The 26,441-nt window shown below is 39.6% G+C and overlaps 1 protein-coding gene across 1 annotated transcript in view; it reads left to right on the top strand.

Moving 5' to 3' along the window:
• LOC306846020 (desmoglein-2-like protein) overlaps positions 1-24,446 on the top strand; it is a 46,823-nt gene extending 22,377 nt beyond the window's left edge. Inside the window, exons 7-15 of the mRNA XM_079379078.1 lie at positions 1,916-2,101; positions 10,131-10,396; positions 10,484-10,626; positions 11,285-11,506; positions 13,330-13,551; positions 16,172-16,299; positions 19,559-19,852; positions 21,031-21,893; positions 23,723-24,446. Of these exons, the coding sequence (XP_079235204.1) occupies positions 1,916-2,101; positions 10,131-10,396; positions 10,484-10,626; positions 11,285-11,506; positions 13,330-13,551; positions 16,172-16,299; positions 19,559-19,852; positions 21,031-21,893; positions 23,723-23,807 (2,409 nt within the window). The 3' untranslated portion in view covers positions 23,808-24,446. The remainder of the gene's footprint in view (positions 1-1,915; positions 2,102-10,130; positions 10,397-10,483; positions 10,627-11,284; positions 11,507-13,329; positions 13,552-16,171; positions 16,300-19,558; positions 19,853-21,030; positions 21,894-23,722) is intronic.
• The last annotated feature ends 1,995 nt before the right edge of the window (positions 24,447-26,441 follow it).

Here is a 26,441-nt window from a genome sequence, read left to right as displayed (position 1 = left end):
TATACACACTACACAAGCATATAATTATGTAAACAAAAACTTTTATTTTGGATACAATTAATCGCGATTAATCATTTGACAGCACTAGACTTAACACATCTTTAGTTTATTATGAGTTGTTGGGAAAAACAATTATGCACATACAGTGGTGTGAAAAAGTGTTGGCCCCCTTCCTGATTTTTTATTTAATTGCATGTTTGTCACACTTTAATGTTTCAGATCATCAAACAAATTTAAATATGAATCAAAGATAACAGAAGTAAACACAACATGCAGTTTTTAAATGAAGGGTTTTTTTTTATGAAGGGAAAACAAAATCCAAACCCACATGGCCCTGTGTGAAAAAGTGTTCCCCAACCCCCCCCCCCCCCCCCCCCCCCCCGTTAAAACATAACTGTGGTTTATCACACCTGAGTTCAGTTTCTGTAGCCACACCTAGGCCTGATTACTGCCATACCTGTTCGCAATCAAGAAATAACTTAAATAGGACCTGCCTGACAGTGAAGTAGACCAAAAGATCCTCAAAAGCTACACATCATGTTGAGATCCAAAGAAATTCAGGAACAAATGAGACAGAAAGTAATTGAGATCTATCAGTCTGGAAAAGGTTATAAAGCCATTTCTAAAGCTTTTGGACTCCAGTGAACCACAGTGAGATCCATTATCCACAAATGGAGAAAACATGTAACAGTGGTGAACCTTCCCAGGAGTGACTGGCCGACCAAAATGATCCCAAGAGCGCAGCGACGACTCATCCAAGAGGTCACAAAAGACCCCACAACAACATCTAAATAACTGCAGGCCTCGCTTGCCTCAATTAAGGTCAGTGTTCATGACTCCACCATAAGAAAGAGACTGGGCAAAAATGGCCTGCATGGCAGAGTTCCAAGACGAAAACCGCTGCTGAGCAAAAAAAAACATAAAGGCTCGTCTCAGTTTTGCCAGAAAACATCTTGATGATCCCCAAGACTTTTGGAAAAATACTCTGTGGACTGACGAGACAAAAGTTGAACTTTTTGGAAGGTGTGTGTCCCATTACATCTGGTGTAAAAGTAACACAGCATTTCAGAAAAAGGACATCATATCAACAGTAAAATATGGTGGTGGTAGTGTGATGGTCTGGGGCTGTTTTGCTGCTTCAGGACCTGGAAGACGTTCTGTGATAAATGGAACCATAAATTTCAGCTGTCTACCAAAAAATCCTCAAGGACAATGTCCAGCCATCTGTTCGTGACCTCAAGCTGAAGCGAACTTGGGTTTTGCAGCAGGACAATGATCCAAAACACACCAGCAAATCCACCTCTGAATGGCTGAAGAAAAACAAAATGAAGACTTTGGAGTGGCCTAGTCAAAGTCCTGACCTGAATCCTATTGAGATGATGTGGCATGACCTTAAAAAGGCGGTTCATGCTCGCAAACCCTCCAGTGTGGCTGAATTACCACAATTGGATGAGTGGGCCAAAATTCCTCCACAGTGCTGTAACAGACTCATTGCAAGTTATCGCAAACGCTTGATTGCAGTTGTTGCTGCTAAGGGTGGCCCAACCAGTTATTAGGTTTAGAGGGCAAGCACTTTTTCACACAGGGCCATGTGGGTTTGCATTTTGTTTTCCCTTCATAATAAAAAAATTCATTCAAAAAATGCATGTTTTGTTTACTTGTGTTATCTTTGATTAATATTTAAATTAGTTTGATTGATCTGAAACATTTAAGTGTGACAAACATGCATTAAAATAAAAAATCAGGAAGGGGGCCAACACTTTTTCACACCACTGTACTTGTAAAACACATGCATTATTATTTGATATTACACATTTAATTGATATGAAATGTTTTGTCATTTAAGAAAATAGTTAAGTTAGCTGTTTATGAAAGTGCATCTGTTTAATATATGTGAAATCACTTTGGTTTTTAGTATGAGTGCCGTGTGGAGGAAAACACTAGAAATGTGGAAGTGGTGAGGATTCAAGCGATCGACGCAGATCTGATCTATACTGAAAACTGGCTGGCCGTCTTCACAATCGTGTCAGGAAACGAAGCTGGTTATTTCTCCATAACCACAGACAACAAGACCAACGAAGGCATCCTGATTGTCAATAAGGTAGACTGATCAGTCTGTCATTTTGCTTTGTTTTTTTTGCACACCAGCTGTCAAGATGAATATAGTTTTAACTGCACCTTCATTCAATAGCCTGACTGCTATATCCTTCAACAGCATCTCTGCAAAATCTGCATTACATTCTGACAGATTAAACAAACAATCTGCACTGAGATGATTCATAACAGAAAGCGGTTTGGATTTTTTTCTTACTTAATACCTTTGATTTTGAATGCAGTAACACCTACTTCAGTTGTGGATTGTTTTCTTGTACCTTTTCATGGATTGCTTCATGTACCTTTTCTTCTGAGAGTGCAAGTCAAGTCATCTTTATTTTCATAGAGATATATACAGTACAGATTGTGTCAAAGCAGCTTCACAGAGAAACACAGGAAAATAGCAGAATCAAATATGGAAACTGCAATTAGAACAAGTTTTCACTGACATTTTTAGTCTCTGTTGTACCCACATTTAAAAATGTTCCACAGCAACAACAAAAAAAATAACATACTTAAGCCTCAAAATGCATTCATTATCAATAATGATGTGTTCATTCATTAACGTGTATTATTTCTGCATTCCGGGTCCGTTTGGACCCAGAGAATCATTATTTTATAAAACAGTAACAACTTAATATTTTTCAACTACAACCATATTGTATCTGATCAGCAACTTCTCATTAATGAGTGAATATGAAAAAAGAGAACAGTTTTAAATGTTGCACATTGTCACGAACAGGCTAGCGGTGGAGACTTGGAGCGGTGGAGATCAGGAGTTCTGCAGGTAAGCAACACAAGGTTAGTAGTCTGGCTAGGTTCGGGTAGTGAACGGTAGACCGGACGAGGAAGGAGTGCTGGCGGTGAGTGGATATAGTGCTGTTAATTAGCAGGTGATAGGTGCGGGGAATCAGTACACTGGTGATTGAGATCTGGGTAACGAGGGTGCAGGTGACTGTGATTCTCTGACATTACCCCCCCCCCCCCCCCTCCAGGGGCGGCTCCTGACGCCCTACCACGGCGACGGGGGCGGCCTCGGCCTCTGGGTGCGGGACGACTAGGGTGGTTGCGATGGAACTCTTCGAGGAGCAAGGGGTCGAGGATGTCGTCCCTGGCCACCCAGGATCTTTCCTCTGGGCCATACCCCTCCCAGTCCACCAGGTACTCGAGCCGGGCGCCCCGTCGCCGCGAGTCCAGGATGTTGCGGACTCGGTAGACCTCAGCCCCATCGATCATCTCCGGAGAAGGGGGTGCGTCTGGTCCTGTGGTTCCTGGGGTAGAGGGGGAGAAGGGTTTGAGTAGTGAGACGTGGAAGGTGGGGTGGATGCGATACCTGGGGGGGAGCTGAAGCTCATAGGTGACGTCGTTCACCTGCCTCTGGATCTTGAACGGACCAATGAAGCGGGGACTCAGCTTTTTGCAGGGCAGGCAGAGACGGATATCCCTGGTCGACAGCCAGACCCGATCTCCTGGCTGGTATTAGGGGGGTAGCAGAGCATGCACTGGAACGGGGTGAGACCGGTGGTGACCTGACGAAGGGAGTTCTGTGCTTACTCGGCCCATGGGAGAAAACGGCTCCAGCTGTGCTAATCGGGGGAGCAGTATGACCGGAGGTAGCGTCCGAGCTCCTGGATCTTACGCTCAGTCTGGCCGTTGGTTTGGGGGTGATAGCCCGAGAACAGGCTGACAGTGATTCCCAAGAGGCGGAAGAAGGATCTCCAGACCCGGGACACAAACTGAGGGCCACGGTCCGACACAATGTCCTCCGGTAGGCCGAAGTTGCGGAACACATGGTGGAATAGGCATTCGGCGGTCTCCAACACCGTGGGCAAGCCCCTGAGGGGGATGAGTTTGCAGGCCTTGGAGAAACGGTCCACCACAACTAGGACACAGGTGTGGCCCTCAGACTCCGGGAGGTCGGTCACGAAATCCACACCGAGATGGGACCAGGGCCTCTGGGGAACTGGAAGGGGAACCAGTTTGCCTGCGGGCAGATGGCGAGGGGACTGGGACATGGCACAGACTGAGCAACCTCAGACGTACCTGATGACATCCGCGGTCATACCGGGCCACCAATACCGAGCTTGGAGAAGTGAGAGGGTTCGTTGGCTGCCTGGATGTCCAGAGCCCGGTACTTCATGAGCTGAGCCCAGAAGGGTGAGGCGCTGGGAGCGGGGCACATAAGTTTTCCCTTCTGGGCCTCCCTGCGGGGCGGGTTCGGTGAGAGTGGCGTCACGGATGTTGTCGTTGAGCTCCCACTGGATGGGGCTGACTATGAGGGCTGGAGGGAGAATAGGCTCGGGGTCTGTGGGTGTTTCTGGTGCATGCAGGCGGGAGAGAGCATCAGCCTTGGTGTTGCGGATTCCGGGGCGGTAGGTGATAGTGAAGGAGAACCGAGTGAAGAAGAGGGCCCAACGTGCCTGACGGGGATTTAAGCGTTTGGCATCTCTTAGACACTGGAGGTTTTTATGGTCCGTGATGACAGTGAAGGGGCAGGCGGCTCCCTCCAGCCAGTGACGCCACTCCTCCAGGGCTAGTTTGATGGCCAGCAGCTCTCGATTGCCGATGTCGTAGTTTACCTCCGCAGGGGACAGCTTCCGAGAGAAGTAAGCACAAGGATGGAGGCTGGGAGGCTCCTCGCGGTGTTGGGACAGCACAGCCCCGACACCCGTGGTGGAGGCGTCGACTTCCACGATGAAGGGTATCTGGGGATCTGGGTGACGTAGGATGGGGGCCGTGCTGAAGGCTTCCTTGAGCTGTTGGAACGCTTCGTGGGCTTCGGGGCTCCAGGACAGAGACTTGGGCTTACCTCGGAGCATGGAGGTGAGGGGTGACGAAAGTCGACTGAATTGATGGATGAACCGTCTGTAAAAGTTGGAGAAGCCCAGAAAGCGCTGTAGTTCCTTGACCGTTTGTGGTAAGGGCCAGTCCAGGATGGCTTGGACTTTCCCCTGGTCCATCTGGATTCCTTCGGGACTGATGGTATAGCCGAGGAACTGTACCGTGGGGCGATGGAACTCGCACTTCTCCAGTTTCAGGTAGAGCCGGTGTTCCCTGAGCCGCTGAAGGACCTGCTCAACGTGGTGGCGATGTTCGGCCAAGTTCCGGGAGTAAATCAGGATGTCATCTATATAGACGATCACGAACTGGTGGAGGAACTCCCGGAACACCTCGTTCATGAAGCTTTGAAAGACGGACGGTGAGTTGGAGAGGCCGTACGGCATAACCCGGTACTCGTAGTGACCTGATGGAGTGAGGAACGCCGTCTTCCACTCATCGCCCATCCTTATCCTCACGAGGTTATATGCGCTTCGCAGGTCCAACTTGGAGAAGATGCGGGCCCCACGGAGTTCCTCGAGGGCAGCCGGGACCAGGGGAAGCGGGTACGGGAGCTTTACTGTCTCATCGTTGAGTGCGCGGTAATCTATGCAGGGCCTCAAGCCTCCGTCCTTTTTGCCCACGAAGAAGAAGCTCGAGGCGGCGGGGGATGTCGATTGCCGAATAAAGCCTTGTTGAAGAGCCTCCTTGATGTACTCCTCCATTGCCTTGCGCTCCGGGATGGACAGAGGGTAGACCTTACCCTTTGGAAGTTTCGCTCCAGGCAGCAGGTCGATGGCACAGTCCCATGGCCGGTGCGGTGGTAGGCGAGTGGCTGCCTGTTTGCTGAATACATCCTGGAACGCCTGGTAGTCAGATGGGACGGTACACTTCACCTGGGGCTCAGGACTTTCTACCAGAGTGGAACAGACTGTCAGGGGTGCGGGGTTCTTGGGAATCTTCTGCACTGACTGAAGGCAGGACTCGGTACAGAACTCGCTCCAGCGAGTGACTTCGCATGGATCCCATCTGACTACTGGAGAGTGTAAATTGAGCCATGGGCGTCCCAGGATGATATCCACCGTGGGCCCCTCAAGTACCAGAAAGGTGATGGACTCCTCATGTAGACAGCCGGCCCTGAGTGTCACGGGAGGAGAGCGATACTTCACTCTACCACGCCCCAGCGGCTTTCCCTGGATGGTCTTGACTCGGAGCTCCTGGGGTTGCCGCCTCCGGTGGAGATTGAGGTGGGTTAGTAGGGCTTGGGAAATGAAGTTCCCCGAGGAGCCCGAGTCGACCAGGGCAGAGACTGCAAGAGAGGAGTCTGGGGTGAGGAGTTGTACTGGCATCAGTGATAATGAGGAAATATCTGGTTCAATTTGAAGGGTACTCACCGCGGGGCGTGGAGGTCGAACGGGGCATTCCCGGATTAAGTGTCCTGGTTTCGCACAGTAGAGGCACAGGTTGGCCGCGAGGCGGCACGCACGCTCCGTGCGGGAAAGGCGGGCAGTGTCTACAAGAATGGATTCTGGTACTGGAGAGCTTGCAGTGGGTGAGGCTGACGGGGGGCGGACTCGTCCTCGAGACAGGCGGTGAGGCGTTGAGAAATGCGAGAGGCGCGTTGCATGAAGGTTTCAAGTCCGACGCTGTCATCGTAGATTCAAGCCAAGGCGGTAGGCACTCAGTAAAGCAGCTTCGTTCCAGCCACTTGTGGCCGCTAGAGTGCGAAACTCCAAGGTGTAGTCATCCACGGACGCCTCTCCTTGGCGCAGAAGACGATCCTGCACAGAGATTCGTCCCGCAGCGACTCCAAAGACCTCCTTGAAGTGGTTGGTGAACGCCTCGTAGGAGTTGATGGTGCTCTGCGCGTCCCAGATAGCCTGCGCCCAAAGCAACGCCTTGCCGGACAGGAGGGTGGTAAGAAAGGCCACCTTCGACCTCTCGGTGGCGAACTTACGAGGTTGTGCCTCGATGTACAAGGACGCTTGCAGTAGGAATCCGCCACACCCAGCCGCATCACCCGCGTACTTTGATGGAATGGCCACGGGACTCTCAGAGGCAGGTGGTGGAAGAAGGGAAGCCCGGAGAGTATTGACCAACTCCTCCAGCGTGTCGACGGCCGTTGTCGACCGGGACTCCATGACACACGGTGCAGTTGTGGTCCGGTCTTCTGTCACGAACAGGCTAGGAGACACGGAGGAGTAAAGTCAATACAAAGGTTTATTGGAATAGGTGCAAGGGTGAATGCTGAGTGGAGGAGCGGGGGCAGGATCCAGGAAGGGAAGTCGGCGGTGCGCACTGCCGCGGGGAGGATCAGGACTAGGGAGGTCCAGGAGCGGTGGAGACTTCGAGCGGTGGAGATCAGGAGTTCTGCAGGTAAGCAACACAAGGTTAGTAGTCTGGCTAGGTTCGGGTAGTGAACGGTAGACCGGACGAGGAAGGAGTGCTGGCGGTGAGTGTATATAGTGCTGTTAATTAGCAGGTGATAGGTGCGGGGAATCAGTACACAGGTGATTGAGATCTGGGTAACGAGGGTGCAGGTGACTGTGATTCTCTGGCACACATACTGTAAACCTAAATAAAAAATGGATAGATAGATGATATTGATGAGAAATCTTTTTTGTATAAATCATACGAACATATAATCTGAAAATTACCAGTATTAACCCCATTTCAATTAAATTAAATCATTTTGAATTTATAATTTGCGATTGCTCAAAAACAGTCCAAATGTATGAATCATATGTATTTCTATCAAAACAACATAAATATTAAAGTTAAATAAATAGTTGCATAAACATTCAGTTTTTCATGCTGCAGTGGTTTGTCAATAGATGTACATATTCATGTTCATCAACAAAACTCAGTCCCATAATCATTGCGGTTAATAGTGTTCACCATCTGTTTGAGTACATGCAATTTGTAACTAACTGCGTGATTTTTACTGTACATTTCAGTCATAGTCATCACTAATAACCTACTCCTAAATATATTATAGAAACATAACATTTTCTGTAAAAGCTGTTTTGCAACTATTTGTATCGTGAAAAGCGCTATACACAAAAACTTGAATTAAATTTAATTGAAAAGTGTGTGAGATATGCGGAAACGGCTAAATAGATTTTTCAAAGTTTTTGACACTAATATAACTTTACAAAATGATATAACTTTAGATAATTTTACAAAAAGTATTTTGATACCTAATGGTACTCCATACCTGGTCCAAAATGACCCGAATACTAATGGCCAGATTTACTAAACAGGGTAATTTAGCCTGAGAGTGCAATTTCAATAAAGCGCCGATGGGCGTGTAAATATCTGCCGGTGATTTACTGACAACACGAAAATTAAAGAACACAAATGCAACATCTCATTTTTATAATGACTAACGCAATTTACCAAGCACAGTGCAAATTAGCGTAAGGATATGTTTGGATTTGGATAATGTGCTCCGTTAATACATGTGTAAAAATTCCTCTTCCTTCTTCCACACACTCTCTGTTCTCTGCTTCCTGCTAGAAACAACAAATGCAGCCATTTCAAGCACAAAACAGTTTAATACAGTTTTTTTGGGCATTATATAATGACAAATACCAGTAATTACACAAGCGCAAATGTTAGTAAATCGCTTTGCTTGATTCGTTTTAATAATCTTTTCCTATAAATTTTGTGTCTGAAAGGGAAACTCATACAAATGCATATTCAATAAAGTCAGGTGCAAAAATAACTGTGTCCTAATTCTTCACTGCACGTCTTTAGTAGCCTAAATCCTGACAGTACTATTTTAACAACAAAAGACGGTTTGCGCTGGCGCAAGCTGTTAGTAAATCTGGCCCTAAACGTGTTTCATTTTTTGAAAGTATTATATCATAATTAATTGATCTGAGAATCTGTAATCTTAATCGTGGTTCAATAGTTTTATTATTACATAAGCAAACATGTTACCCAATCATTGCAATGGGCGTTTATATTTAAAGGGGTCATATGACGTTGCTAAAAAGAACATTATTTTGTGTATTTGGTGTAATACAATGTGTTTAGGCGGTTTAAGGTTAAAAAAAACACATTATTTTCTACATACTGTACATTATTGTTGCTCCTCTATGCCCTGCCTTTCTGAAACGCATAGATTTTTACAAAGCTCATCTTTCTGAGAAGCGAGGCCCCTTACTGAATTGTGATGCCATGTCCCGGCGCGACGACACAAAAACAATAAAACTTATTATTAACGAGGTATTTGTTGCATATAGTGTGGACATAATTACTGATTAGAATTACTTATACTGTCTTTTTATGCATCGTGTTGCATCAAGCCGCGTAAACATTACCATGTCTGCATTTGTGATCGGAGAAACGACCAACAACAAGCACTACTCTACACTGCTCAAAACTCTCGTTTGAATAGTCAGTAGCAAAAACGTACTTACCGGCTGTGAGTCAGAAGTGTCGACTCTCCTTGCAAAGTTGGAATTACCCCACTTTATAGAAACAGCCTGTGTGCAAGCCAGCATTGTAGGCTAACGTTACTCTCCCAGGTTCAGCAAATAGTCCTCCGTTAAATGCGCTGCACACACGCTAATATTTGGGTTGAACTGTTCTGGAACAGTGTTGCAAATACAACTTAACCACTGATTTCTAGTTGTGTCCTCTTTTGGAAACCTAAACAAAGTAGTTTCACTATCACAACGAAACACAGTGTCTCCAGGACATGGTGCCGGCGGCAACAATACTACAGCCAGACTAATAGTTCCGCCCTCTTTCATTGCATATACGTTTGGGCGGTGTTTTGCAAATCTTCCCACACAGTGACGTAGACATATTGGGGCATGTTTGAATGAGCTGTTTTAGGGGGGCATGGCAGAGTCTTAACTTTTATATAGAATATATTTTTGGTTTTGAGACTTTAGTCTTTGCAACTTCAGGGATCTTATCTATGCACAAACAGCTTGTAACACTCCAAAGAGAAAGGTGATATGACTACTTTAAAGATTAAAAGTAACATGCCCTTTTAAATAGTGTTCAAAACAAAGATTCAAAAACAGGGTAGAAAATGACCCTTTATTTCTAAATGATGATTACTTTTGATGTAAAATTCTTTATAAGTGGACCTCAAGGAACAGGAATAAATGTGTGTTTGATACTTAAAACTTCCAGCAGGAAGTCTCCTGCATTCCTGCATCCCCCGTTTCCTGCTTCTCACCCTTTGTTTGCTTTTACAGGAGCTGGACTACGAAGAGCTGAAGGAAATCAAGCTGCAGGTGTCTGTCGCTAACAAGGCACAGTATCACTCTTCAGTCGTCGTAACAGAGAGCAAGACGTACACCGTCCACATCAGTGTGGTCAACCAGCCTGAGGGCCCTCGCTTCAAACCCGCCGTCAAAGTCATCACCATCTCTGAAGAAAGCACAAGCACTACTTTAAATAAAGTCATAACCACTTACGCAGCAATAGACAGCGACACGCTACTAATAGCTAATAACGTGAGGTGAGACTACAGACATTCTACAAACATACTCAAGAATGTGGTTTTGTTCAGATGTTGAAATAAAACTATTTGTTTAATTAATTTTAGGTATGCAAAAGGAGGAGACATTGACAACTGGCTGATCATAGATGAGAGGACGGCTGATATAAGACTCAATAAAATACCAGATTATGAGTCCAAGTTTCTGATCAATGGCACATATTATGCTCATATAATCTGCATCACTAATGGTGAGTGAGCCTGTGCTGATACTACATTTTATGATGCAGTGCTGGTAGTAACTGATTACGTAATCTGGATCATGTAATCAGATTCCAAAAATTAAGTACTGTACTTGTAATTAAATTATATTACATTTTAAAATGCTTGTAATCAGATTACAATTAGTTTTTATGGATTATATGATTAAATATTAGTCACACAATTATTCATACCGTTTCACCCAAGTTCTTTTTTGTCTTTTAAATATTACTTTCTAAATGAACCTACCTCTTATATACACTAATATTTATGCAAGTTATTAAACACTGCCAATGCATAGCTGTGAAGTACTTTGTCTTCATTATAACTTCACTAATTATTGATATTGAAAGTCTGGACAAAAATATTTCAGACCTGGAAGACTTTGGCCATGCAATGTCATGTTTTTTGTTGTTGTTTTTAATCAATATGGTATATCTAAAAATAGTTAGACTACATTTGTGTAGTCCAAATTATGTTACGAACTACAGTTTTTATCATGTAATTTGTAATCAGTAACAGACTTAATCTACCCTGCACTGATGACTTGTATGTAAATCAGTTATAATTGGCAACGGTTATTATTAAAAGCACTTATAAAAGAGTTTCAAACTATTATAGTTTTATGTGCTGCAATTTCTGTTATAGATGTCCCAGCTAAAACTGCAACAGGAACCATTGCCATTCAAGTAAAGGACTTTAATGACCACTGTCCTGTGCTGACCCATCAGTCTCAAACGCTGTGCTATGAGGATCAGGTGGTTTATGTCACGGCTGTGGACAAAGATCAGTTCCCCAATGGAGCACCCTTTGGTTTCAAAGTGAACACCATAAGCACAAAGGAGTCATGGAGCATCGAGCCTCTCAACGGTAATTAATTGTAACTTCTTGTGGCCACATCATATTAACTTGTGGAAACGTCATAGACTGTTTCAGCCAAGATATGTGAACTCATGGGGATGTGATAATATGTCATGGCCATGAGATATTAGAGAATGACTGAGAAATACAGACTTGAAATAAGCATAACTGACATTCATGCTTGGCTCATATATCTGTTTTGTCCCATATTTGAAGCTCAAGGATCCATAAAAATACGGTACAGTGAAAAATGGACTAGGACTTTGCTACAGAATTGAGCTTGTTAACCGAGACACACCACTTCATAATCACTTCAGGAGAATAATGCTGTAGATACTGATGCATGAAGGAAGTGTCACGTAAGCATTGCATTTAGGTGTAATAGAAAGCATCAGTAAGTAACTGGCTGTAAAGCCAGGTGAACTCAGACACGAGGGAAAGATGTTTCAAATGCAAATTAAACTTTTATTTAATTATAATAATAATTCTATTCATTGAAAGTTTATTTGTGTAGCGCTTTTCACGATGCAAATCGTTGCAAAGCAGCTTTACAGAAAATTAAAGTTTCTACATTATATTTAGTAATAGCTTATCAGTGGTGTCCATATGGCAGAAATGTACAGTAAAAATCAAGCAGTTAGTTAATGTCATATCATGCAATGCAAAATTTGGTAGTTTTGTATGTTGTTTGAGGGTTGGCATAATCTTAGGTCTTGTGGGGTTTGGCATCATCTCTTCTCAGGTGTTCGGTCATCTCAGGTCTTTGTAAGGGCTGGATCCAGACTGAAGCTTGTGTAATTCCTAGTTACAGAAACAAAGGTAATATAGAGAAATCAGCGTAGCATAAGAATGCCCTTTTAATGCATTTTGCTTATAACATACTCATGTTTTAATGCTTTTCTATATTTTTATACCCCATTTAATTTTCTGGTGTCTTTTCTTTTACCAACTTCTGCCCCAAACAATAACAGCAACAACAAAATAATTATTTTTTTTATTTGCAACAAAAATGTCTGACATGTTTTCTCACAATTTTGTGGTGGCATTCATGTGTTCAGTTCATAAATTTGATCTTTTCGACATGACTTGCATGCACAATTAACCCCTTTTTTTACTTAATTTGTCCAAACAAAATCATACTGAAAGTTCATTTTTTGAGATATCAACCTCAAATTTGGAAAACAGCTTTTTGATTTCCTCACAGTTTTAGAGTAAAATATGTTTCGGAAAATATATGTTTCATGTAAAAGTTGAAAATAGTATTTTTGTGCATTTTCCGTAACATACATGTTTAGAAACATGTTAGACTAGTGAATAAGTAACTGGATTCAGCATCCAGTGCATAAGAATGCACTTTTTAATGCATTTTGCTTAAAACATATTCACGTTTTAATGCTTTACTATATTTTTATACCCCATTTGATTTTCTGGTGTCTTTTTTTTACAAACTTCTGCTCCAAACAATCGGAGCAGTTGAGACACAGAGATATTAAAGGTCTGACAGGCTGAACATCAACCACTTAGATTGTTTACCAGCCTGGGGTTATTTTTTTCAGGATGTTTTATTGAAAGTGAAATACACTAATCTTTGAGCACATGAATGCACAGTTTTAGACAGTATTACAATCCTGGAGAAGCTCTGGTAATTATCACATTACCCCTTAAATAGGGCTTAAGATGGCAACGTTAATGAGGCTGTGCAATTAGTTACTACAGCAAGTTGAGTCAAAAAAAAAAATAGTTCTATTCGATTTTAGGATTGGATTTATGTCTTGAAAACAGGTCATTCATCATGTGTCAGTCTTATGTCATCTTTAAAATCGTATTTTCAGGCACTACGGCGCTATTTAGGTCTCAGAGGACACTGTGGCCTGGCATGTACCGTGTGTTTGTGGACGTGTGGGACCAGCAGGGGAAGATCTGCGCTGGTCAGGAGCTTCAGATAGACGTCTGCACGTGTGACGCAGCTAAAGTTTGCCTGCCCAAAAAGATCTCCTCCACGTTTGGAGCATCTGGTGTTCTTCTAATGCTGCTGGGACTGCTGCTGCTCCTGTGTGAGTGCAAACACTGAAGCTCTCTTTCTGTCAGGATGTGCTGTTTACCAAAATAGAAATGCTTGCATTAAAAAGTCAAATGTGTGTTCTTAAAATGCTTTTTCAATACTTTAAAGTAGTGTAACTGGTTAAATTTACACAATGATTACAAAATGTGTCTAATTTTTAAAAAGGTTTCTATTTCATGAAAAAAAAACAGCCAATTTAAATGAACTATTATTTATAAGTTTTTTTTTTCCTTCTGGGGCCTGAAATAGAGGAATTTTAATATTGATAATTAAAAAATATTTTGCTGAATTAGTTTTTGTACTGACACCTTGGCTGATTTATGTCCATCATGGATAAATAAATATGACAATAAAACCACCAGTGGGTGGCAGCAAGTCCCTGTTTTAATAAATGACTTTCTGAATCACTCAAATCAAATGATCTGTTCAAAATGGATTCAATAGAAACAAAACAAGTGAGACCATCCCTGCGTCCCAATGTGCATACCTTCCGCCCTAAATAGTATTGAAAATTACTAATATCACATAAAATTTAGGATGCATAGTATAGTATGCATATTGGGACACAGACCATCTGAATGGATCGTTGAATCACTGGCTCACTCGATTCGTTCAAAAACTGATTCATTCATGGAATGAAACACTGTGTTGGTATGCACTTTTGTATAAAACTAATAGCACATTTGTGCTCGCGGCCTCACGCACATGTAGTGATATACAGAAAAGTATATTGCTTGTGCAATGAATATAAAAACGTAAAAACTCATACATGGGTATTTTTTGTTTCATTGCTGGAATTATAAGGGCATTCTAACTGAATTCTAATGGGCTTCATCGTGCAGTGAATGCTTTTTGGACTCCCAAGACGCGTTTTTTTTTTCTTTCAAAGTTGGATAATGTCAGCTCTCCTATCGTCTCTCAGTCCCTCACAGTCACACATACATTATGTCAGGAGAATGTCTTTAAATTCTAATCAAGGAAAAATCATACCTTGTTGTCTTCAAAAACTTCAAAAGTTGCGCTTGAACCATTTTGCGCGAAAAATAAAGAAATTGCTTCCACTTGTGCACAGCTTGTTATAGTACCAAGTTCTGATTGGCCAATCGCCATTAATTAGTTCGTAAATGATCATAAGTAGAGAATTTTTAACGTTTCATGTGCATGGTAAGTTTTACGTAATACACAAAATTAATAATCCAAAGTGGATGGTGTGGGGGATGGTGGTTTTACAGAGGGGATGCTTTTTGTAATTTTTTTTTCGACCAGGGGGATGCCATCCCTCCTCAATTCGAGTCAGGATGGATTGTCTCTGCAAAGGAGAAGTGCTCACTAACACAGATTTACACAGATCTGTGAACAATATTTGAGAGAAATAGGCCTTTTGTGTACATAGAAAAAGTCTTAGATCTTTGAGTTCAGCTCATGAAAAATGGGGGCAAAAACAAAAGTGTTGCATTTATAATTTATAATGTATATTATAAATATATATTTTACTGTAAAATACATTTTCAAAAAAATTGTAAAAAAAACTAACAAAAAAACAAACATTTTTTTTATAAAATATAATTTTAAATATATTTGCATGAATGTATTTTTCACCAATATATTTTTGGCCATTTTGTATATTCTTGAAAATATATTTATTGAAATATGTGACCCTGGAGCACAAAACCAGTATTAAGGGTACATTTTTTTTAAAATTGAGATTTATACATCATCTGAAAGCTGAAAAAATAATCTTTCCATTGATGTATGGTTTGTTATGATAGGATAATATTTGGCTGAGATACAGCTATTTGAAAATCTGGAATCTGAGAGTGCAAAAAAATCTAAATATTGAGAAAAAAATCGCCTTTAAAGTTGTTCAAATGAAGTTCTTAGCAATGCATATCACTAATCAAAAAATAAGTTTGAATATATTTATGGTAGGAAATTTACTAAATATCTTCATGGAACATGATCTTTACTTAATATCCTAATGATTTTTGGCATAAAGGAAAAATCTATAATTTTACAGTGTATTTTATACAATGTATTTTTGGCTATTGCTACAAATATACCCCAGTGACTTATGCCTGGTTTTGTACTCCAGGGTCACTTATTTTTTTTAAAAGCATTTAAAATGTATTTTGCCCTTAATATATTTCCAAACAAGAAAAAAATAATTGTTTTCTATAACGTGTGAACATACAGTGTAACACATTTGAAGAATTTTATTTAAAAAATGAATTAACAGTAATGAATATTAAAAATCTAATTTCAGCCAAAATGTATTCTGCTGTAAGATTAAAAATTTATTTTCTTGCCCCTGAAATTAATTTTGAAATGCATTCTGGTATATGAAGGTTGAAATTGTTTACAACATGTATTTAAAATAATTATTTTTTCCCAGAGAAATATATATAGTATTATCTTCATTATGCAGATCTGGTCCTCCATGTAAAGATTATGGATTTTGAAATCTAAATATACATATCGATACAGTTTACATATTACAAGTAAAGCATGTTAGTATGTTTGAATTACTGTTGACTGCTGTTGCATGGCTTTATATGAATCGTGTGCGGTTGTGGAAGGTGTTTATGCTGAATGAATGTTGACTGTGTTTGCAGTGTTGCTGCTTCTGCTGCTCTTCTGTCTTTGTGGAGGCGCAGGAGTTGCAGGAGATTTCAAGGTCATACCGTTTGATACTAGAGAGCATCTCATCGCATATAACACTGAAGGACAGGGGGAAGACAAGGTATGTGACACTACAGTACAAGGCAGAAATTAACAAATTTGGAAGTTCAGAATCTGATATTATGTTATATGTCACATCTTCCAGAGGCCCTTTCTTTCTTCTTTTGGCTTTGCCTATTGTGTTCTTAGAGTGTTTTTGAAGAGCAGCAGTCTAGAAGCTAAAGTTTAGTAGCTAAAGTGCCTAAACTTTTGAATTTTTAATAGCTGGTCATTATGGTGGATACCTAGAATGTGTACATTACACTCTAAGAAATGCTGGGTTAAATACAACCCAGCGCTGGGTCAAATATGGTCAAACCCAGCTATTGGTTTGTTTTGACCCAGCGGTTGGTTAAATGTTTAACACAACCTTCTTGATAGTAACATTTATGCCAGAACATGATTGTCATCCTTTTTCTGATCTACATGTATTTTGGTGTGTATCATCTAGAAATGCCTCTGGCAAAATATTTTCTAAGGAATTTGGATGCATTTAAATCTTTATCAGTTTGTTTTTGGACGTGGCCCATAACGACTAATTAGCCTGTATCTTGTCAGTACAGCATCAAAACAACACAAGCATTCTGAGGACACATGGAAAATATCAAATATTTCAAATGTTACTGAAAATTTAGAAACTTTTTAACTCTGTTTATATTTAACAGACAGAATCAGCAGCATTTGTATTTTCAGTTTTGGCAAATTCTAAACTTGGACCCTTTTAACTGTTGTTGTTTATTATTTTGTAATGATGTGAACAAGACGTGAGACGTGCGGATCCATGTGCAAACTTTTAATTATACAAACAGAGTCCAAAGGGGCAAGGCAGAGAGATAATCCAGGTACACGAGCAGTAGTCCAGAGGGGTACAAACAGAGTCCAAAGCAAAGGGTTAACCCAGGAAACACGGGCAGAAAACAGGAAACAAGACTATAAACAAAACAAACTAAACTTAGACTTACAAAACACAGAATGGCTCGGTGAGGCAGCTAACATGTGGAGAGTGTTAAACGCAGGACCAGACTCAAAGCTAGACATACACACAGAAAGGTTAACAGAAAACACAGGACAATACACAGGCAGGAGCAAACACTGGTAAACAAATGGCACAGGCAAGACACAAGAGAGATCAAAACACAGACGGGTGAACAGCATACGGAAGTCCATGGTTTAAGTAGAGTGTGTGATTGTGTGATAGTTCGCAGGTGTGAGCGTGATTAGTGCAATCAGCTGTATATGTGTCGTCAGTGCAATGGATGATGGGAATTGTAGTTCAGTGTGCTGCGTGGTGTGAGAGTCAATATGATGGAGAGGCGACCTCTGGTGGCTATCGGGCGGAAGGCCACAGACCGGATTCGTGACATAATTATTACACTCATTTATTATTTATTATATTATGTTTACATTTCTTGTGTGTTTTTGTGTTAGACGAGTAAAGAGTGCTGCAGAAAACTACACTGTCAAGCACACAAACTGCTACAACTATTATTACACACCTGCCTATAGGCTGTGTATTTATTTATGGGACCAAGACAAAAATGAGTTTTTAAGTATCAAAACTATTAAAGGTTAATGCTGCTTTAATTTTTTTCCCGCATCAGTCTTTTTTCCATTAATCTTTGTCACTGTCCTTCAAACCACATTTACCCATTTATCAGCAAGATGTTTTAATAATTTAAAATACCATAACATTTAGTACAATCACTTATGTATGTATATGCATTTTATTTTAAAGTTATTTGAAACATTACTGAAACAGGTCAGACTTTATATTAGGTGGCCTTAACTACTATGTACTTGAAACAAAAAATAAGTACAATGTATTTATTGTGTTCATATTGTATTGTAAAACACTTTTGCTGTTATTGAGGTGGGATACGGGTGAGGTTAGGGACAGGTTTGGTGGTATGGGTGGGTTTAAGAGTGGGTTAAGGTGTAAGGGATGGGTCAACAGTGTAATTATAAATGTAATTACAGAAATTAATGACAGATGTAACTACATATAGGTATTTTTAACAATATAAGTACAATGTAAAAACATTTATGTACACAATAAGTGCATTGTACCAAATTATTAATTTAAATGTAAGTATATAGTAGTTAAGGCCACCTAATATAAAGTGGGACCCTGAAACATTACTTGAATTTAATGTTTTCTATGTATATAAAATCACTTTTGTATAAAATGTAATTCAATACACGTCTCGTCTTTGACACATATATATTTTTTAATTAAATGGCACTCAGACAAATTTATGCAAATAGTCTTTATTCAAATATTTAAAGCAAATTTCTATAGGTATTTTTCAGCTGCAATGTTGAGGTTCATCGCAAGGACAATTAACCAAATGTGACCCTGGATCTGAAAGCTGAATAAATGAGCTTTCCATTGATGTATGGTTTGTTAGGATAGGACAATATTTGTCTGCATATTACTAATCAAAAATTAACTTTTCATATATTTACAGTAAGAAATTTACAAAATATCTTTATGGAACATGATCTTTACTTAATATCCTAATGATTTTTGGCATAAAAGAAAAGTGGATAATTTTGACCCATACAATGTATTTTTGGCTATTGCTACAAATATACCCCAGCGACTTAAGACTGGTCCAGGGTCACAAATGTCTGTGTTCAGAGACTTTATAATCAAAACACAGTTTCTGTTGGTGATGTAAATCTTTTGGGGGATAAAAAGGTGCTCAAGAAGCATGAGTTTTCTTCGGTTACCTCCACAGACGTTCTGTTGATGTTCAGATTTTCTTCCATTGTGGTGGCTTTATGTAAGGATTCTTGCACATGTGTGACCAGGGGCCTGTTTCTTAAAACAAGTTTACCAAATAAACCAAGCTTATTTCAGTTAGTCTGACTTATTGTCAGTTGATTTGGTTCAAAATAAGTCAGACTAACTGAAATAAGCTTGGCTTATTTGGTAAAATTGCTTTATGAAACAGGCCCTAGATGCTGTTCTGGAAAAAATATCACTAATGTGCTTTTTGGTTCTGATGGTCTAAAGTCTTGATTCATTAATTTTTTTTAGTAGATAGTAGTAGTTTTATTGTCTTTCATTTCTATCATGCATGTTGTTTAAATCTGTATTGGTCAAACTATCATTCTTACTGCTGAACTTTAATGTATGGTGTTGAAGTTGCTTATCAAGTTGAAGTAATTTGCTAAAATTATTTACTTTCCAAAGATGATTACATGTATTTTGCACTTGACTGAGCATTAGTCTATGGCCCTGCAGACATAAAAACATGCTGTACTCTGTCCCCCAGGATATGGCTGTTTTACAGATGACAAAGGAGCTGGAGGACAACAAGCGCAGTAATGTGGGCGCTGTAGGAGGAGCTCAGGTGTGGGGTGGAGTAAAGGATGGTGGAGTTGGAGCAGAAGGCTCACACTGGACCTCGTTCTACAACCAGCATGACAGTGCATTTCATCACCACAGGAGTCAGATTGACGGGCGGTACAGGTATGGACAAAGAAAAGAAGAACGCGGCAGATTTGAAGACTATACATTTGATGGGCTTGCACTGTCTGAGGCTTTCTTAGGCAACTACTATTCTCAAGTAAGTATCAGTTTTACACAGCACAAGTCTTCATAGCTAAATGCAAACTAACAATTAATCGATCATTAATCAAAATAAATGAATCGACTGTGTATTAATATTAATATTGCAAAATGCATATGGAAGACTCCAAATACCAGGTGCACATAACATGCTTTTGGATACCATGCCATAAAAAAGCACTAGAACAGAACGCTTTAACTCTCATAATGCATTTAAGTTCATTTTGACCTGGATTATTAAAAATATTTCTAAATCATACATAACTTTTAGTAAGCGACCAAAACTTTTTGACAGTTATCTCTTAAAATATATAACCATTCCAACACACACACACACACACACAAAAGCTACATGTTTCATATGCAGGTAATGTTGGACCCAGGTATGTATGGAGCACCATTAGGTGTCAAATCTTTTTTTTTGTAAAATTATGTATGAAGTTATATTAGTGTAAAATATGTTTTTCCCCATATCTCACACACTTTTGGAACTGAATTTTAAATATGTACACATGCATATGTATATGAATATTTATGCCAATTGATGAACCATTGTAGCATGAACAATTCTGTCATCTGAAAGTAAAAGTTTATGGAAGTAAAATTAATTTATTTTGTTTGAATACTTTTCAGTCTAATATTTATTTATTTATTTTTGAATGTTTTGAGCAATCATGAGTTATAAATTCAAAGGAATTTAATTCAATTGTATTAATTCTAATCCACAGTAATACTGTTTATATAATATATATAGGTAAATGCAGTAATAACATGGTAACATTCAAAACAGATTTTTTTTTCCACATTCACTCATTAATTACAAGTTGCTAATCAGGTACAATATGGTTTTCATTGGAAAATACTATGACTATTTTATAACCCATTTATAACAATTGTTCAGGTCCAAACGGAAACGTAATGTGAAAATAGACAGATTTTGAATGCATTATGAAGATTAAAGACCAGAATGATATGTTTAAACTTGACGTTTAAACTTAAAAAAACAAACAAAAAAAACCAGTAAAACACAAATAGAAAATTATGTAATACAGTATGTACGGTTAGAAATATTTTTTAAAAATATATTTTTTATGTATTTTTGGGTCACTGGTGTATATGAATGGGTCAAGGGTTTCTAAATCAATAAATGCAACATAATTTCCTGTGTTACTACAGAGAGCAATTCATGTGGCTAAGAAGCAAGACAAGGGAGACAGTCTAAAGATCTACGACTACGAGGGTCAGGAATCATACAAGGGCTCATTTGAAGATATCTGCGGTCTCTTACACGAAGACAATGACTTTTCTTTTCTTGATGACCTTGATCTGAAGTTCAAGACTCTGGCTGAGATCTGTAGTGGTTCTACAATAGAGGCTGAAATCAGCACGACTGTCCCTGTGACCTCCAAACCGGTCCTGTCCGCCACACACAAAGATGTCACCATACTAGGGACAGCTAGTCATTTACAGTCTCAGCAGAAAGCAAGTTCGTCCGCCGTCATTCACACCGCAGGAGCGCAGCAGACCAGCAGTATGTCTTCAACAGGAGTCTATGTCCAAGATAAAGTAGTGGTTCCTAACCAAATCCTGTTAGTCCAGCAGCCTACACTGTACTATTCCCCGACCACCCCTGTTTATGTGATGGAAGCCCAGCCTACTCTGCTGGTGACGTCCGGCCCAGTCCTAGGCCTTCAGGAGAACCGGTTTATAGAGGAGAAGAAGGGCTCTGGTGCTTCTGCCAAACACGAAACGCAGCACTACCAGAGTGTAGTTCTTGTTGAGAAGCAGCCTCCAAAACGGTCTTTGCAAACTCAAGGAGCGATGCAGATGGTTAACACTGAAATAATGCAGTCCATGGAGGCTCAAAGGGTTAAACAGGCACTCCATCCATCCACCCAGATGGTTAACACTGAAATAATGCAGTCCACTGAGGTTCATGAGGTTAGACGGGCGGTGTATCCAGCCAGAAGGGTGATGGCAGGAGAGGCCAGAGAGACAGAAGTTTATGCTTCGTTGGATATGAGGGTTCCTCAGAGTCTGTAAGCACTCGGGATGCACCGATACTACATTTCTCAGCCGATAACCGATTATTCAGAATAACATCTGCTGATACCTATGCCCTGGTTTTCTTAAAGTCCAGGTGAACTGGAAATTGCTGCCGACTTTACTTCAGTAGTGTGACATATTTCTAACTGAAACGGAATACTGAACAGAGGGCAGGGTTTTATTTTAATGCTCCTCCTCTCCGTCTTTTACTCACAGCAAACTAAAGGGGTGGTTCAGAATATTCTTTGCCTAATTGCTCACCTCAAGACCTTAAGCAATGTGTGCTAACAAAGTAAATAGTGTACATTTTAATGAAAAAATCTCTCGCAGCTAATACTGGGCATGGAACCCTATTATTTGGCACATTGCTATAATAGAAGACGTTAAAATTTACAACAAAGCCTGAACTGTTTTATTCAACTGCTGTTTATTTTCAGATATAATCAAATAAAAACTGAAATGTTTGTATATATACATATATAAATATCAATAAATAGGCTCCCTCTGTTTTTTATCGCTAACTAATGAATTGTGGTAAATGCAGCACATTCAAAAATAACATTTGTTCTCTGAATGACTAGTTTGCTAATTAAAAGTCCTCATAAGAGTGTCTGCATGTATAATTCAGTTTAGACAGTTTGCGAGAATGTTTAGTGTCAGCGGAATGAAATGATCTTTGCCAGATGCTGCCGGAGCGAACAAGGCTTCAGAGAATTTTCTTTTACTCTTAATTTGACACTTTAGAAAGTTAATAAAGTGGGACGTTTCAGTTTAGGGTCAGCGATATCTTTATCTTATCTTATTTGCAAAGGATTTGAAATAATTTTGGTTTATTATTATTATTTTTTGTTTTTATTCATTTTTATAGCAATATCTGGCAACACTGCATCATTGACAGTTAAACTGACAGTAATCAAAAAAGCCCACGGACAGGTTATTGCTGACAGGATAGCACATTCGGTAAGGCAAACACAAAAAATATCATGATATTATCTGTCGTTATCAAGTTACAGAATTAAATGAACTATATGCAAACACTAGCCATGAAGAAGTCCATTTCATTCAATATAGTATTAAAGTATAGTAGTATATTGTTGCATGATTAATAAATATCTGATAAAATGATCCACCCCTAACCTGTAGTAAAATATTCACAAATTTGTACACAATAACTATGGTATAATTTAATTTGTTCATCCCTCCAAAACAGAGAAAACATCTTTCACAAACATCTACATCTCTGTCTCTTTTAAAGTGTTTAGTGTATATAATGAGCTGTATTTGTAGATGTAAGATTAGCTTAACCCCACCCCAGACCTCACTAATTTTCAAACCCTGGCTATGGCCATGAATGCAGATTGTTCACAAGCTGTTTTGTAAGCATCTTTCTGTGGTTGAAATGCTGATTGAGCGATTACATAGACCTGATACATTTCAGTAAGTTGAACTTTATCTTCTGATGTTCATTCATGTTTATTTTGTGCTGTAACTTGAATTAACGTGGAAGAGACTGCTGCTTTAACTGAAGCAAAAACTGGATTTATTGTTTGAATTTTGCGATACAGTAATAGACATTATTTGAGAGCTAAGACTGTATTTCTTATGAGAAGTAACAAAGCTTTTTGTGATTATTGGATGAGAGATGCTACAAATAATATTTGGTGAAGGGAGAAACCATGGACATGGCAACCCCGGCTTGAACTAAGGGTGATTATAGGGTCAAATAGAACTAGCATTAACAACACTGTTACGTCCTATGTTATTTGTTTGGAGTTGTTTTTTTTCCCTCTTTCTTTTTTTTTCCCTGTACTTTCATTTTTAGCAGGACGAAGCGGCTATCTGATTGGTTGATCCATCTGTCCATCATCAAGATGCCGGGTGACGATACAACACGGCTTCTCCAATGAGGGCGCGCCATGTGCCTTTAAAGAGTGCACCTGCGTGGGAAGTGGGAGATGATTTGCACGCTAGAGCACTTGATCCTTTTGTGATGCATGTTTGCTTGACCTGTACTGTTATAGTGTTTTGAGAAATGTGTTCTTTGAGAGCTTGGTAATTGAGGCTCATTTGGGCTGACTTTTCTCTGTGAGTATTTCGCCGTTTATTTTGTTCTGGCGGGTTGATCTGTTATTAAACGGGGAAGAGAAAAGAACAGCTGAGATATCACGTGATATACATGTGCTACACTGAGTTATCAATTATGTCTAGGACACTAGTTTAGTGACCTGTGCCATTTTTTGTATTTTTCGTTTTGGTTAGTGAGTGTAGTTTTTTAGGGCGTCTTTGACGCTGAAGATCTTTTGTTTTTGTCTTTGCTGAATGTTAATTTAGTTAGATGAGATTTTTTTTTTTTTTTTTTTTTTAGTAGGATTGGTTTTGGTTTTACTTTGTTTTTGATTTGGCACGGTCTAGTTCTTTTCTCTTTTTCCTTTTTGTGAACCTTTTTTTGGGGTGGGGGTTGTATAAATTGTTTATGTAATCAATTACTTTGAGGTGTCCTGGTTATATTGATTTTCATTGTAATAAATCATCATTTTTCTTACACTAGGTTGGCTTGTGTGTGATGTTTTCCAGTACGCATTCAATATTTTAATGTTACACGCCTTATTTCCTCTAGACTAACTGGGGTTGGTAACAAACGCTATTTAAAAAAAAATAGGATTGTGTTTTTTTTATTTTTTTATCGACAGCCCTACAGTCTACATTAGAGGCATTTACAGGCCGACAGGTTTTTCTGTGCTCTTTTGTTTGACAGTATATAATTAGTCCGGATCATGGCTCTTTTTATTGGATTTCTGATAGCGCAGATGTCACGATGCACACAGCAGGGAGGAACGAGGAACACGCAGATGAGGATGTAACTCAAAATAACAGTCTTTACTACAAATAAGGCAGGGCAAGACAAGGCAAAGCAGACCCAGACAGGAACACCGGGGAGTAACGAGTAGACCAGACGAACTCAAACTGAACAGGACTATAAATACACAGGATAATCATAGATAATGAGACGAACACAGCTGGACAAGAATTAACTAATAATCACATCACAAGGACAGGAAACAAACCAAATATGGACACAAGAGGCGTGAACACATGACACACTCAACAGAGGACTGACAGCAGAAGAGTTTTGATTACTGATACCGATTATTGGCCGATACATTGGTGCATCCCTAGTAAGCAGTCTTGTAAAGTCATAATCGACTTCATCCCACATCTGCGAATCCACCTCCACTTGCTCTTGACCTATAAGGATTATATTCAAGCCCTTCCTCACAATTAAGCCTCAGCAGTGGTTTCTCTCCATTGGATATCTATAGCTTCCCTTAACAAATTCAAGACTCTTGCATTCTGGACTGATTCTGGACCGTCTAACAGGCTCTCTGGGCTCAGTGACCAGATTTAATGTCACTTATTAGAAAATTTACACTCCCACAGTCATTTCTAGTAAGTGACATTAAATGGTGGAATGATTTTTGAGCCTTCAACAAAAACCCTCTGAGCCATGACGCACACCTCCTGTATGAGCGCTTGATCAATAACTATAAATAAATTCTTATTATCTCTGTTCTGTTTTGCATTTACATTGCTTCTTAGCTGTGTGCTTCTCTGGTTTACATATTTGGCATTGTGGCACTGCACATATTTTTGCTATTTTTTTTAAGTGTGAAGTTTTTTGCTCATTTATAAGTTACTTTGGATAAAAGCATCTGTTATATGAATAAATGTAAATATAATGATCTGTAAAAATGGCATCAGAATGTTTGTGAAGATTTTGATCTTCAGAATTTTTATATGGATCGAAATGACCCAGATTGGACTTTTTTTATTACTGCTGTTGATGAGCTGTTTTTGGTGAATTAATAGTCTACTGTAAATATCATTCAGTTCACATTTGAACTCCATTTATTTGTTTAAACACATTTATGGATGGGAATAGATCTAATTTGTCCAGAATAAACCAAAAAAATGGTTAGCCTATATAATGTCAACTGTGAAAGAAGGGACAGACACTGTATAAATGATGAATTGCATTTGCCCCGAAGCAGTGGTGGAGTGTCTTCTTAAAAGTTGTCTCAATTGAAAATAATATTTAAAGAAGACTTTCACCTTATTGTATTGTATCACTGAGGTATAGTGGTTATACTGTCATATCAAGATATACTGTCAGATCAAATTTGTCCCCAAAATATGGTTAAGTAGGTACACACACACACAGGCATAAACACGTACAATTGAAACCATTGGTGTATTCACTGGTGCTTGAATCCAATAAATATTTTTTACTTGAACTGTTGTTAATAGTATTTTTTTAAATTCTAACAAAATTACGTTTTGGGGGTCTTTTATTTTTCAGTGATGAGCGCAGTATGTGATGCTCTGCTTGCCCTCTTGTGTTTGAATCCAGCACTCAGTAAAAAGGTACACAAGTTGTCAGTGGCGGTACCTCTGAATTTACCCCTAAATATTAATGCATATATTAACTCATTAAAGGTACATATTAGAACCTCAAGTGCATTATAATGGTTCATATTACCTTT

This window comes from Barbus barbus, assembly GCF_936440315.1.
Source record: "Barbus barbus genome assembly, chromosome: 26".
Taxonomy (NCBI): Eukaryota; Metazoa; Chordata; class Actinopteri; order Cypriniformes; family Cyprinidae; genus Barbus; species Barbus barbus.
Note: the sequence above shows the minus strand (reverse complement) of the source record. Positions and strands in the feature narration are given on the sequence as shown.